This window comes from Mytilus edulis, chromosome 4, assembly GCF_963676685.1.
Source record: "Mytilus edulis chromosome 4, xbMytEdul2.2, whole genome shotgun sequence".
Lineage (NCBI taxonomy): Eukaryota > Metazoa > Mollusca > Bivalvia > Mytilida > Mytilidae > Mytilus > Mytilus edulis.
Window position 1 is genome coordinate 26,415,313 of NC_092347.1, and position 13,926 is coordinate 26,429,238.

Sequence of the window (13,926 nt, forward strand, 5' to 3'; positions counted from 1 at the left end):
ATCATTCTTATTTTATAACACGACTTTCAAAGTACTCAATTCAAAAGTATTACTAAAAAAGTATAAACTAAGTGTCTCTAAACTAAACATACTTTTGTCTTGTAATTAAATTCGAAATTGAGTTTGCCTAGAATAGATTTAAACATAAGAAATAGAAGTGCAGACAATCAAGAGAGTTTACATACACTTGTAATTAAATTCGAAACTGAGTTTTACAAAATGAAATAAATCTTCGAAATAAAAACGAAGTTTTTGATGTTAGCTGATACTTAAAATTATATCTGATTAGGTAAATACCGTATCTTTTTGACAATAATCATTAGTACAATCTTCATATTGTTTAACTCGTCTTTTGCATGTATTTTCCATATATCCACAGTACCGGAATCTCAATCGTACACAATTCTTTCCACATAAAGTCCAATGCGACCACTGAGGTAAGTTAGCATCTTCTGTGGTTGTTGTTAATTCAGTTGCACTTGTTGTTACTTCCTCTGTTGATTCTGTTTCTGTTGTAAATTCCGGTGGAGGTGATGTCTCTGTTGTTGTTGTTAATTCAGTTTCAACTGTTGTTACTTCCTCTGTAAGTGTTGTTAATTCAGTTTCAACTGTTGTAACTTCCTCTGTAGTTGTTGATAATTCAGTTTCAACTGCTGTTACTTCCTCTGTAGTTGTTATTAATTCCGTTACGCCTGTTGTAGTTTGCTCCTCTGTTGTTGTTGATTCTACTGTTGTAAACTCCGTTGTATTTGCTGCTTCTGTTGATGTTATTGTTGGGATTAACTCATTGAGCACGCAATTACCATAGTAGCATATCTGAATTTAAGAGAGTTTTATAGAACATATCTAAATGGACATTATCATATAAACCAGTTATTAGACATATAACATTATGCATTTACCTTTCATAACGGTTGCCACTTCCAGCGAACAACCTGATTTCAACCACGGTATTAAACAGATTTTTGTTTGGGATTGTGTATCGTTGTTTTTTTGTATTGCGAATACAGATATTTTTTGTTTTAAAGTGTTGTCTAATTCCGATAAAACCAGTGTAAATGTAACCACCGTCAATCAAAATTCCCTTTTTGAATATAGCAACTGTTTAGTTGAAATGGGCTCTAAACTAGCTGACAGTAAGTGTGAGTTCTCGTTGTCACGGCGAATTTTCGAAAGTTAAAACAATACTTAAACAATGTATTCAATTATCTTGTATACTGCCAGTAACTATGAGTTCTCGTTGTCACAGTGAATTGTCGAAAGTTAAAACAACACTAAAACAATGTAGGCCAAAATCATGTGAAGAGGCTGAGTTTAAAGGTTGAAGACTACTTTCCCTCGATGATCTATACAAAAGTAAAGTTTGTAAAGACCTGTATGCCGACTTTGGAATAACCTCGAAAATAGGTAACTTCGTAAATATAACTTTAATCAATCCACGAAAATTGGTATCGACGAAAATAAATGAACAAACAATAGGTACACTGTTAACCTTGTGAGGATTAATAATCCATAAAATGTCATGACAATTAAGTTACAACAGAGTTAAACTTTATTTCAAAACCGACAATTGCACCAAAGTTTTGCAACATTCCCTCAATACTGAACGCAATTGCAACAAGTTTTAGCTTTCTAAAAAGCTATGGACTGCTTCGCTCTTCCCTAATTAAAGGTAATATGTATGCATGTGGTTGTTAATTAGTTTTGGAAATGTGGTATTTTTAGATATTGATTAACAAAAAAAATTATGTTCTTTAAGAGTGTCTGTGTGCGTTATATACCCATGCTTTAAAAAATTTAAAAATTCTTGTAAAAAGTTCAAACAATTATAACTAGACACGACTCAAAAGGGGGGTGCCTAGATTGTCAGAAGTTCAAAACTACAGATAATGCATTTTTGTAAACATTGTATATGAACATTGTTTGCAAATCAAGTCGTGCTAATTGCAGAGTAAAGCTAGGTTCACACTGCCGATCAGATCAACTCGATCAAGCCCGAGCAAGACAAATTATGTGATCGGAAGACTGGTCTGACTCAATCGACAAGGATGTTCGGGATAGTCTACCCTACTCGTCATCGATCTAACCATTTCTCCGAGAGTTTTTGACATGTCAAAAACAATCGAGTAAAGACCGAGAAGCAAGTCACTCGAGAAGAGATCGAGAATTCGTCGAGTAGCGGTCGAACTGATCGGGAAAGGATTGGTAGAGATCGAGATTGGTCGGAATACAACAAAATTTCCGATCAGTACTCGATCATTTCGACCTTTGCTCGACTAATGTCTGATCATTTTAGAGTGGTCGAATGTTGTCGCAAAGGGATCGGGTATTGGTCGAGTTGGTCTGATCATTTCCAGATTAACTCGACCAATGTCCGATCGCTTCAAGATCACTGCGACTTCTATATTTATTTTACACAAGACCAACTCGACCAATACCCGATTCCTTTGCGACAACATTCGACCACTCTGAAATGATCAGACATTAGTCGAGCAAAGGTCGAAATGATCGAGTACTGATCATAAATTTTGTTGTATTCCGACCAATCTCAATCTCTACACGATCCTTTCCCGATCAATTCGACCGCTACTCGACGAACTCTCGATCTCTTCTCGAGTGACTTGCTTCTCGGTCCTTACTCGATTGTTTTTGACATGTCAAAAACTCTCGGGTAGATGGTCAGATCGATATCGAGTAGGGTAGACTATCCCGAACATCCTTGTCGATTGAGTCAGACCAGTCTCCCGATCACGTAATTTGTCTTGATCGGGATTTATGGAGTTGATCTGATCGGCAGTGTGAACCTAGCGCTACAAAGCAAATAAACACGTATTAATAATTGATATTTCAATAGTGAATTAATTTGTAAATGTATGCATAATAAAACGAGCATGAATTAATGACAGTTGATCGGAACTGAATTATACATAGTAAATTTTCCGACATTTAAGTCTTATCCTGGCCGAGAAAAGTCTGTAATTCCTTATCTCATTTAAGCCAATAGCTGTTGCTGTATCTCAGCCGCAGCCAATCAGAATCTATACATGAAAAGTAATTTATTCAAGATGGTGTGTATTTCGATTGAAACTAATAGCTCCTCACCGTGATGCGAAGCGCCAATTACGAGGTTACTTGTCTCCTTGATGCATACCAGACTGCTTGCTTTATTAATTGTTGTTTTTCTTTCCTTTAACAACGGTGCTTTCGCTTCGAAAAAATATTTGCATTGACTCTCCGTATCATTTACCTGATTTCATGATTAACTTGGAGTTACTTAAGTACTAAAAACTATTTCAACACAAAACATGTTACTGTTCACATTCAACCGGGTTTGTACTGTCATGAGCAACACAACGGGTGATATATGTTAAGCAGCCTCTGCCCCAGTTTTTGGTGGGGATCTTTATTTTCAGTCTTAAGTTTTCTATGTTGAGTTGTGTGTACTATTGTGTGTCTTTTAGTCTTTATATTGGTTAGCCATGACGTTGTCAGTTTCATTTTACTAATAGGTTTCAATGTAACTTTAATCGACCGTAACGAATGAGTTTTTTGTAGACGAAACGCACGTCTGGCATACAAAACCTTAATCCTGGTATCTATGGTGAGTTTATTTACAACCACTTGGTTGAATGCCGTTGCTGTTGAAGGTTTCTAACCAATACAGAAGTCAACATGACTGTGTTGACATGAATTATCATTGATATGGTAATAAATATAAATGAACAGTTTATAAAGATTTAAAGCTTTGAATGTTTCGAAATACTTAGGATTTTTTACCCAGGAATATATTTACTGTAATTGCCAAACTTTCGGAATACTGTAATGGGTTTTCAATGCTCTTCAAATTCGTTCTTATGTTGTTTTTTTAATGTTTGATTTGAGCGTCAATGAGAGTCTCTTGTATATGAAAAGCGCGTCTTAAATCCTGGTATCTATATTGCATTTAATTGCAATACTAATTTTTCATCATCAAATTTTGTCTCATCAGTTAATGTTATTGTGAACTTTTGTTCGTCATCATCTGGTTTGTTCGGTTTTCATGCAATTATGGCGAAAATTGAAAAGTGATCATATATGTACAGTGGTTGACCTCTGTATATGTAGTTCATACGTGTTTCTCTTTTCTCGTTTTTATATAGATTAGACCGTTAGTTTCCCCGTTTGAATGGTTTTACACTAGTAATTTTTTGGTACCCTTTATAGCTTGCTGTTCGGTGTGAGCCAAGGCTTCATGTTGAAGGCCGTACCTTAACCTATAATGGTTTACTTTTTATAAAGTGTTACTTGGATGGAGAGTTGTGTTATTGGCACTCATATCCCATCTTCCTATATCTATATATAAATATCTGTCATACTTACAGAAGTTACATTACATGGACTTCCATTATATCCATACATACCATAACAATAACCATCTTGACTAAAACAGTATACAAGACCCCAACAGTACGTAGGAATGGGCTTCTGTAATATTATAACTGAGATGTCCTTGACCAAATTTATAATTTTTTTTCAACTTTGAATTTTTGAAATACTAAGGCTGTTCTTAGACCTCGAGAAAAGATTACCTTAGCTGTATGTGAGAAAACCTTAAGTTATTTTGGTCCTCAATGCTATGCAACTTCATACTTTATTTGTCCTTTTTAACTTTTTATGGTTTCGAGCGTCACTGATGAGTGTTTTGTAGACGAAATGCGCGTCTGGAGCAAATATAAAATTTCAATCTGGGTATCTATGATGAGTTTATTTACATACCAATGTATGTCTATCAAATAATGTTAATTTATTTGTCACACTGTTTTTATAATGTTAATACAAAATTTGGAATAGACATAAAGTATACAAAGTGACTTTACTACGTCTGACCTATAAACAAAACTTCCACTGAGCTAATTAACCTCAAATATTTTACTTTATAACGCTCAATGTAAAATATCGACAGTAAATGCCTACCCATGTTAAAATGAGCATAGAGCGTGACACGAAGGAGTTATTTCTTAATTGAAGTCAACGAGCAATAGGCACAATTGAATCATAAAACGCATCTATAATATGGATACAACACGCTAAAAAAATACTATTCCGAAATCCTTCAAGACTTACACACAGGCAATGGGAAAGCACAACTTTTTCAAAAAGCTCAAACTGTACATAGGTAATGACAAATTAATTCGCTGCAACGGATGCAATCATATTAAACTGGTTGATGAGATAAGATACAAAATATTGCTACCCTCAAAGGAAAAATTGACAAAGTGTCATACCAAAAATTACTTACATTTCCCCGTTTTTTCCAAATTACGGCAACCTCACATTTAATGGTCGTACATTTTTCATTAATTTTAAACTGATAAGAATTGACAAAGTTTCCTTAAATTTTGAAACAGATTAAGAAAGAGTTATATTTCAGCTTTAAAATGAGTTAAAGATTTTAAAAAATCCATTGAGTAGTTTTGGAGAAATTAATCTTTAAAGACTGTTGATTGGAGTCAGAAAAATTTGACTGTAGTGCTACCTTAAATAAACATTTAATTAACTTGAATGACAACTTAATCGATAGAGAATACTGTAAAGAAGAAACAGTTTAAGTTGTAAAAATGTACATTAACGAGCAGTCTTTATTTCACTTGTTTTATTTTCGTTTGACACAGATTTCTTTTTTATTTGATTTGTCGAAATGCCGTGTGAATAATGATTTTATTGTTACAAATCAAATCCCAAAGTTCACTCTAACTCATTATGCAGAAACTACAGCACAATTTTTGATTATTTCTCTGAGAAAATCTAGACACAGGTGTTTGATACCATAGGTCGTAATAATTAAATCTTGACCATTTTACTTTCACTTGTTTATCATAGGGTACGGTACAACTGTCGACTTTAGATAAGTATACACTTGAAATGCATAAAATATAGCTTTACAACAAACAAACATGTTTGAAAAGGATATAAAGATAGTTTATCATCATATATCAAATAAGTGAATTAGCGATCTGTGAAAATTCTTTATTGCCATGTTTTACATATCTGAGATACCCCGTATGAAGGTGCTCTTATTTAAAGGAAGCAAATACAGATAAGATGAATAAGTGTTTTGAATGAACAATAATTAACTTCAGAATATTCCTCCATAGACTATATTTCTAACTAATAAATATGCGTGAACCCTCAGGGGTTCACGCAATAAGGTGACCGGAAACTTCTTGTGGGGTGAGAACAAGTGTTGGTTTTAACCAATCATAATCCTGGAAATTTATAGGTCAGATAATATACTTTATCGGTCGTCCCACTGTCTTTATCACTCTGAACTCTTAATAAAGTTGTATATCACAAATTTGTGCCGTCGAACACGTTGACTCGGTTTTAATAAATTTTACCAGGACATATCAGCGACGACATAAGCATTTAAAATAAAATTTAATTCAAGAATATACTTTTGTTTCCCCATAAATGATAATCAATACTCACCCCACATAAAAAAGAATTTGGGTCGTTCAATAAGTATCTACACTGATCGTTCAGTGTATATCGTTGTCCGGGTAATATAGATCTGTCCAGATAACTAAAATCGTCTTTCGCTGAATGATGGTTTAAACATTCATATCTATGTTCAAACGTGGTCTCGTTCGATATCATAGCACTCAGGCTAAATGAAAGGGATGAGAAATATACACATAAATATATACAAGTCTAAATTGAAAACTATGTTCAAACCTATGATTGCGTTGAAAAAAAACCGCAATTTTTATACGTGTGCATGTAAAACACATTTCGTTGTGGAGAGGTCTAAATACAGCACGAACAACATTTTCCAAAAGACCAAAAGAGTGAAAAAAATATATATTTACAAAACACATTTGACTAACAGGTTGAACAACTGATGTTCTTAAACCCTGCTGATTGCCATTGACGATTACCAAATAAATTGATCACAATCATTTTGGTCGAAAGTTAAAACAACACCAAACTAATGTATTCAAATATATTGTTTAAAGGGCTGACTTTAAAGGTTGAAGAAAATACTACAACAACTGTCATATTCCTAACTTGGTACAATCATTTTCAATTGCAGGAAATGGTGTATTGAACCTGGTTTTTATAGCGCTAAACCTCTCACTTACACGACAATTTCCATTATATTGACAATGATGCGTAAACAACACGGACTCAACCAACAACTAGGGGTGATTTCAGGTGCTATGGAAGGGGAAGCAGATCCTGCTCCACAGGTGGCACCCGTCGTATAAGACTTCTTTCCTTCGATGGTCTATACAAAAATAAAGTCTTTTTTTTTATGTTAAGCAGTTTTAATATTCACTACAGTCTATCGTCTATTGAGTTCCTTCCAACCCTTGAAATTTCTGACAAGTAAGTAACCCCTAAGTAAAAACATACCGGAAAACCAACTTCATCATAAGGCTAACTTTACAGCGGATTCATTATTATTCATTGTATACCAGTTTTTGTTGATTTCTTTGAAACAGGTTTACCACGAATTTAAATTTTTAACGAATTAAAATGTTTGTAGAGACCCGAATGCCGACTTTGGCATAACCACGAAATTAATTCGAAAATGTAACTTTACTCAATCCACGAAAATTGGTATTTACGAAAATAAATGAACACACATTAGGTACACTGTTAACCTTGTGAGGATTAATAATCCATAAAATGTCCTCACAACTAAATTACAACAAAGTTAAACTTTCTTTGAAAAAAGACAATTGCGCCAAAGTTTTTCAATATTTCCTAAATTTAGAACGCATTTGCAACAATTACGAGGTTACTTGTCTCCTTGATGCAAACCAGACTGCTAGCTTTATTAACTTCTGTTTTTATTTCCTTTGACAACGGTACTATCTCTTCGAAATATTATTTGCATAGACTATCCGTATATTTTTACACAATCACCAGCACAGAAGTCAGTATCACTGTGTTGACATAAATTATCATTGATATGGTTATAAATATAAATGAACAGTTTATAAAGATTTAAAGCTTTGATATTTTGAAATGTTAAGTATTTTTCTACCCAGGAATGGATTTACTGTAATTGACAAAACCTTTCGGAACTCTGGGTCTTCAACTTCAATGCTTTTAAAATTCGTACTTTTGTTTTAATGTTGGATTGCTTGTGATCAATTTATTTGGCAATCGTCAATGGCAGTCGGCAGGATTTAAGAACAATAGTTGTTCAACCTGTTAGTCAAATGCGTTTTGTTAAGATATACTTTTTCACTCTTTTGGTCTTTTGGAAAATGTTGTTTGTGCTGTATTTAGACCTTTCTACATATAAATATATATATATATATATTTTTTTGATAGCGAGTTGTAGATTTGGATTCAATAATTGAGACTCATAATTTCTACATGTATATGCTTAGAAAGTCAAAAGGTATGCCCCGATTACTTCAGGACTTACAATTTCGTATAGACAAACCCCATATTGCATTTGACAATCGAGATGAGGAAAGTATACAATATTATCATAGATACATAATAATATACCTAAGGACGTTTTCCCCAAGTCTGCGTGTAAGTCTTTAAAAAAACGTGTTATTCGCTGAAAATCCAATTTCGTGGTTCACGAATTCCACGAAAATTGGACGAATAAAAATGATTCCACAGTGTCATATCCCCGACTTAGTACATGCATTTTTCGAAGAAAATGGTGCGTTAATCTTGTGTTTTTTTTTATAGTTAAACCTCTAACATTAAAGGTGGATTAATTTGTTTCTATAATTTATTTATGGTTATATACTATTAAAAAAGAATGCAAAATATGTATTTTAAGATAAAAAGGATACGGTCAATTGCATCTTCGAATTTTTATAGGTAAGTTTTAAAGTTTAAATGTCCGTTAGTTTGGTTTGGCTCACTAAAAGTGCATATAACCTTTTGCCGTGAAAGTTAGCCTACGTTTTTCAAGTTAACGGTCAACTCGACTGGTACACTTTTGCACATATGAGGCCCACGTTTAAAAATTTAATTTATCACAATGTGGAAATATTGAGATTCTTTTTTTTTCAATATCTTCATTGGCGTCTACAGGCCGGAGATATACGTGTGCGCCTGCGTCCACCGTCGCCTCAGATCCTTAATCTGCTGCGACAAATGTTTCAAAATGATCGGCTAATAACATTATAGCATTGATATCACCGATGCCGTAGATGTCTAGCATTGTTAGCTCGGAGAGGTGGTCATAATGAAACGACACCGGGGGTAACTCTAATGGTGATGAATCGACTTTTATTTATTAACTTCAAGGACATTGACTGTCCTCTTCCTTAATCAATTTCGTTTTGGATGAATAATTTCCACTCAAATAAGTAATTTAAAATTCTTAAAAATCAATTATACGTTTCTTTCTTTGCAAAGTATACTAAGATAACGATTATCAATTGAACAGAAAATTGAAAATGTTTGATGCTTAACTACTCATCATTGAGATGTTGTGAGTTTCACAACCGCTTAAATTAATGATACTGCCATGGTTCATACTGCTGTTGGTGGATAGTAATGTATTGAGTGTTTTTGAATATGCTAATGTAATTATTCCGTAAGCCCATTCATTCCAATTCATTTATGTCTATTCTAACTTATTAATTTACAAAATGATTACGACAGTTGTCGCATGCGAAGCAGAAAACTGACTTTAATGTAAAATCTTATTAGTACTTTTGCTTTTTGTGATAGCCTCTAATGAACTATGCTTTATTTTAATATTTCTTAGTAGATTTGTACTGAAATATAAAAAAAAAAGAAATATAAAAAGGAAGATATATCATAATTGCCAATGAGACAACTTTCCACAAGAGACCAAATGACAAAGAAATTAACAACTATAGGTCACCGTACGGCCTTGAACAATAAGCAAAGACAATATTTCGTTCTACGAAGGATTGAATGTTAACATTTTTATATTTATTAAAACAAATATATCAATTGTAGTGAGATTCTTCAAGAAAGAGCGAGTTATATGGTTTTTTTTACTTTTGAATATTGCATTATGCCCATGCTCAAAATTAGTAAAGTTGTGAAACAGGGAAGTATCAGAGTAAATTGTTTTTTATTGCTTGATATAACATATCTATTTGGACTTTTTCTATATATTTCTAACTATAAAAAAGAAGTTGTGGTATGATTGCCAATGAGATAACTCTCCACAAGAGACCAAATGACACAGACATTATAAACTATACACTTTACGGTTGTCGTACACCCACATGCTATGTATGTGCCATTTAAAGGTCTAATCTTCTAAAATCTAACTCCAACTTTTATATATATATTAATATACTTACTTCTTAAGGTGGGCACGAATGCTTTCAATGCAGCATGGAGAAAATTTGTATGGATTGGTCCTATATTTGTATGTAGCAATGTTAAAGTTCGGCGACATTACGAACTGTTCCTCTGTCGAACATCCGGGAGTGATATCATGGCCACACCTCATACTGAAATTAAAGACAAGGAGTTTAATTTTATTTTGGTTTACAGTTGTTGTCCTTTCGTTTTTGATGTGTTTTGTCATTTGATTTTGCCATGATTAGGGACTTTGCGATTTGATTTTCCTCTGAGTTCAGTATTTTTGTGATTTCGTTTAATTCATACCACAATAAATATACAATGACATAATGAACATAATGTACTTAAATTCAAAGTCCCCTCAATGTTTCGTCAGTTGATATGGATATCTACGGTTAAACTCATACTGAAATTAAAAATATTGTGACAATATGAGCACATCTCGTACTCTAATTTAATATCTAGCATCTCCATGTTGCACCAGTTTACAGGGACATCTAGGGTTTGAGTCATATAGTATTTAAATATACAGTATTAATATGGGCACATCACGTTGTTCAATTCAATGTCTAGCAACTTAATGTAACATCAGTTTCCAGGGAATCTAGGGCTCAACTCATACAGAAAACAAAGGTACAATGCCAATATGGCCACACAAGGTACTTGAATTCAAAATCTAGCAACTCATCTAGGGTTCGAGTCATACTGAAATTAAGTATACTTATAGGTTAGACAATACTTGGTCATGTTTATGAAGATTTAAGCCCAAGTCGAAGCCGAGGGTTTCATAAAACATGACCAAGTATTGTCTGACCAATGTAGAACATATTCACACTTTCGAGTGACCTTACAAAACTATTCTTTCCCATTGTAATATTCAAACCTAAATAAGAGTTCACTTTTTATAATGAACTAAATAGAAAACATAGGTGATGATCATTTCAATGGATGAAATGAAATAGCACTGACATAGTTTGCGAAGGATAAATTGTTTTTCTTCTGCTTCAGGTAAAAGTTAATACTTATATATCTTTAGATTTTTTTTATTTTAAAAAGCGACACAATGTTATATAAATCCTCTTTTTTGAAACTTGATTTTTTTTTATAAATATAAAACTCTTTGTATGAATATTTGAATTCAGACCTTCAACATTAAATGCTTACTTATTATTGATAAAGTTAAATGTATTGTGTTTCAAAACAATCTTTTGCTTTATATATCAGCAGTCTGGCATTGTGTTTTTTTTTTTAGAAAAAGAAAATAATTCCCTCAAATTTAAGGTATATTAATTAAATAAATATCATTTTTTTTTTATCCTTACATTTTTTGTTTGTGTATTCTATATATGTGTACCATTAGAAAATGCATGAAATTTTGCAAAATTCGAAAAGTTTTTATTTTAATCTTTGCTCTTTCATCTTTAATCAGTAGCATATTTTCCCAAGGAAAATGCCTTAGGGGATTGTATACTTTGTTAGTGCAGCTTTTAAGAGTTCACTTAAATAATTAACTGACAATGAAAAGTCATTCATGTATAGCATTTCATAGTGCATGGAAACCATGTACTATGAAAATTAGAGGTAAAAAAAAATGACTTTTCATTGGACGAGAAGGGGTAAGTATGTTCTAAAGTATCAGTATGAACATATCCCGTACATTATTTAAAGAAAACACATTTAACAGGACACTACTGGTTCATCTCATTTGAAATTCAAAGCAACAACAATGGCATACTATAAAATTCCAGTCAATCAGTTTAAAATTGTTATTTTATAAAGAGAACGGAAACTAACTGTAATCTGGTATTATGAATGCTTAAAGAGGCATCAGATTCGAGTTAAACAAATTATGGGTCATCCATTTATAGTGCCGATCCAACGAACTATCATCGTTTCAGAAAACCATACTCACAAATGGTCTCAAGGAAGAGAAATTTAGTCCTTGAAATTTTCTCTCAGAAACGGGGATTTTTGTTTGAAGTCTGATGCGCTCAATCACTACACCACTGCTTTCCTAATTGACCGTTTCTTCTAATTTATCTGCTTTATCCGATCGTCAACAATATATAATTCACTTAATTAATACACATGTTCAAAGGGTATTAACAAGATTTTTGTATTTTTTGTTTTTTGTTTGTTTCACTCAAACAATAATCTAACAAAGTGTCAAATATGTTATTTTAATTGTTTAACAGTTTGGTGGGTTCATTATCATCAATGCGCAAGTATAGTATTTGTAAAAAAATAAAACACTTTATCAATTATTTATGACATGTATGATAATCATCATAACTTGCCTCTCAAGCGATTGTTTGTTACCGTTTAAGAGATATATACACACTTACTTGTGAGCTACTTCGTGTGCAGCAGTCCTGGCAACAAATCCTATTGCTGGTGACTCAATGATCGAGACGGCGTACCAAGGTTGTTTACATATGATACCTTCTATATTATTAACGTACGTATATCCTAAATATCCAAACTTATACAATTAATTATAAACAATAATTTTATTTCATTATATTGTTAATGTGTGCTTATGTTCTTGCATATCTGGCCTTTGTTAGTCTTGTATGATTTTTAATTTTAGTTTCTTTTATATATTTTGAAGTTCCATTATCACTAAAATTGTACACATTTGTGTTTAGCCTTCGGTTGTTAAATTTTCTCGCTGTATTGAATACCCAATGGCGTCCTTCGGCTGTTCTTAGATCTGGTTGTTGTCTCTTTGAAACATTTCCTATTTCTATTCTCAGTTATGTGCATACTAGCAAGTAGGATGTTAAAATTACTGAATTTGCTTTCCATAACCATAATCTACCTGGAATTTCCCTACATATCTTCACATTAGTCTTAAAAGGAAATACAACCGTTTCACCCGATTCGTTTGCTATATCGATAATAACATTGTTAATAACAAATATGTCAGTCAGTTCTATTGTGTGAAATTTCATGAGAAATGCGTTTACGTATACATGTATTGTTTTAAGCAAACGCTTTTAGTAAAATTAATTGATGTTGTTCATTTCATTCCGTGTAAGATATCGATGTTAATTGATATCTATTTAATTAAGTGTTTTTTTTTAGGCGATATAGTATTTCCAGTAAGTTGGGCTATTGGTAAACTCCATGTCTTTGTTGTTCTTTTGTCACTCGTTCGGGGAAATTCATTGTGAAAAACATCGTTAAATTAAGTAACTAGGTGTCTATATGTACAAAAGTTGTTCTTTAACATGTACATCGGAATATATATTGACAACATAAAAGATTTTGTTTAGCCAAAATGATCGATTTTTTTCATATCCTTTTGTTTACAATATCGATTTAAATTTAATTTAAATAATTATATGTAAAAGTTGGATTTTAGAATAAACATTATTTTGAGTTAGTTGTTTGTTCATTTATTTCGGTGTATATGTTAAAGTACTATAAATGAATAAGTTCACGAAATAATGGATTCACTAATTATCGTTCACGACATTCCTGATATAAACATTTTGTTCCTTGTGTTTTTGATGTTGATTTTCTAATATGTTCTACAAAGATAGCGATCCTACCTTTAACTTGTTTTTGAAGATCGCCTGAGTTGTTCCGCACCAAATCTTGCCTGAAAGGAAT

General features: G+C 32.6%; 1 protein-coding gene across 1 annotated transcript in view; it reads right to left on the minus strand.

Moving 5' to 3' along the window:
* Window positions 1–13,926, minus strand: part of LOC139521309 (uncharacterized) — a 39,069-nt gene that overhangs the window by 650 nt on the left and 24,493 nt on the right. Inside the window, exons 9-14 of the mRNA XM_071314787.1 lie at window positions 13,866–13,915; window positions 12,654–12,777; window positions 10,305–10,457; window positions 6,469–6,646; window positions 4,360–4,464; window positions 298–816 (exon numbers count right to left, since the gene is read on the minus strand). Of these exons, the coding sequence (XP_071170888.1) occupies window positions 298–816; window positions 4,360–4,464; window positions 6,469–6,646; window positions 10,305–10,457; window positions 12,654–12,777; window positions 13,866–13,915 (1,129 nt within the window). The remainder of the gene's footprint in view (window positions 1–297; window positions 817–4,359; window positions 4,465–6,468; window positions 6,647–10,304; window positions 10,458–12,653; window positions 12,778–13,865; window positions 13,916–13,926) is intronic.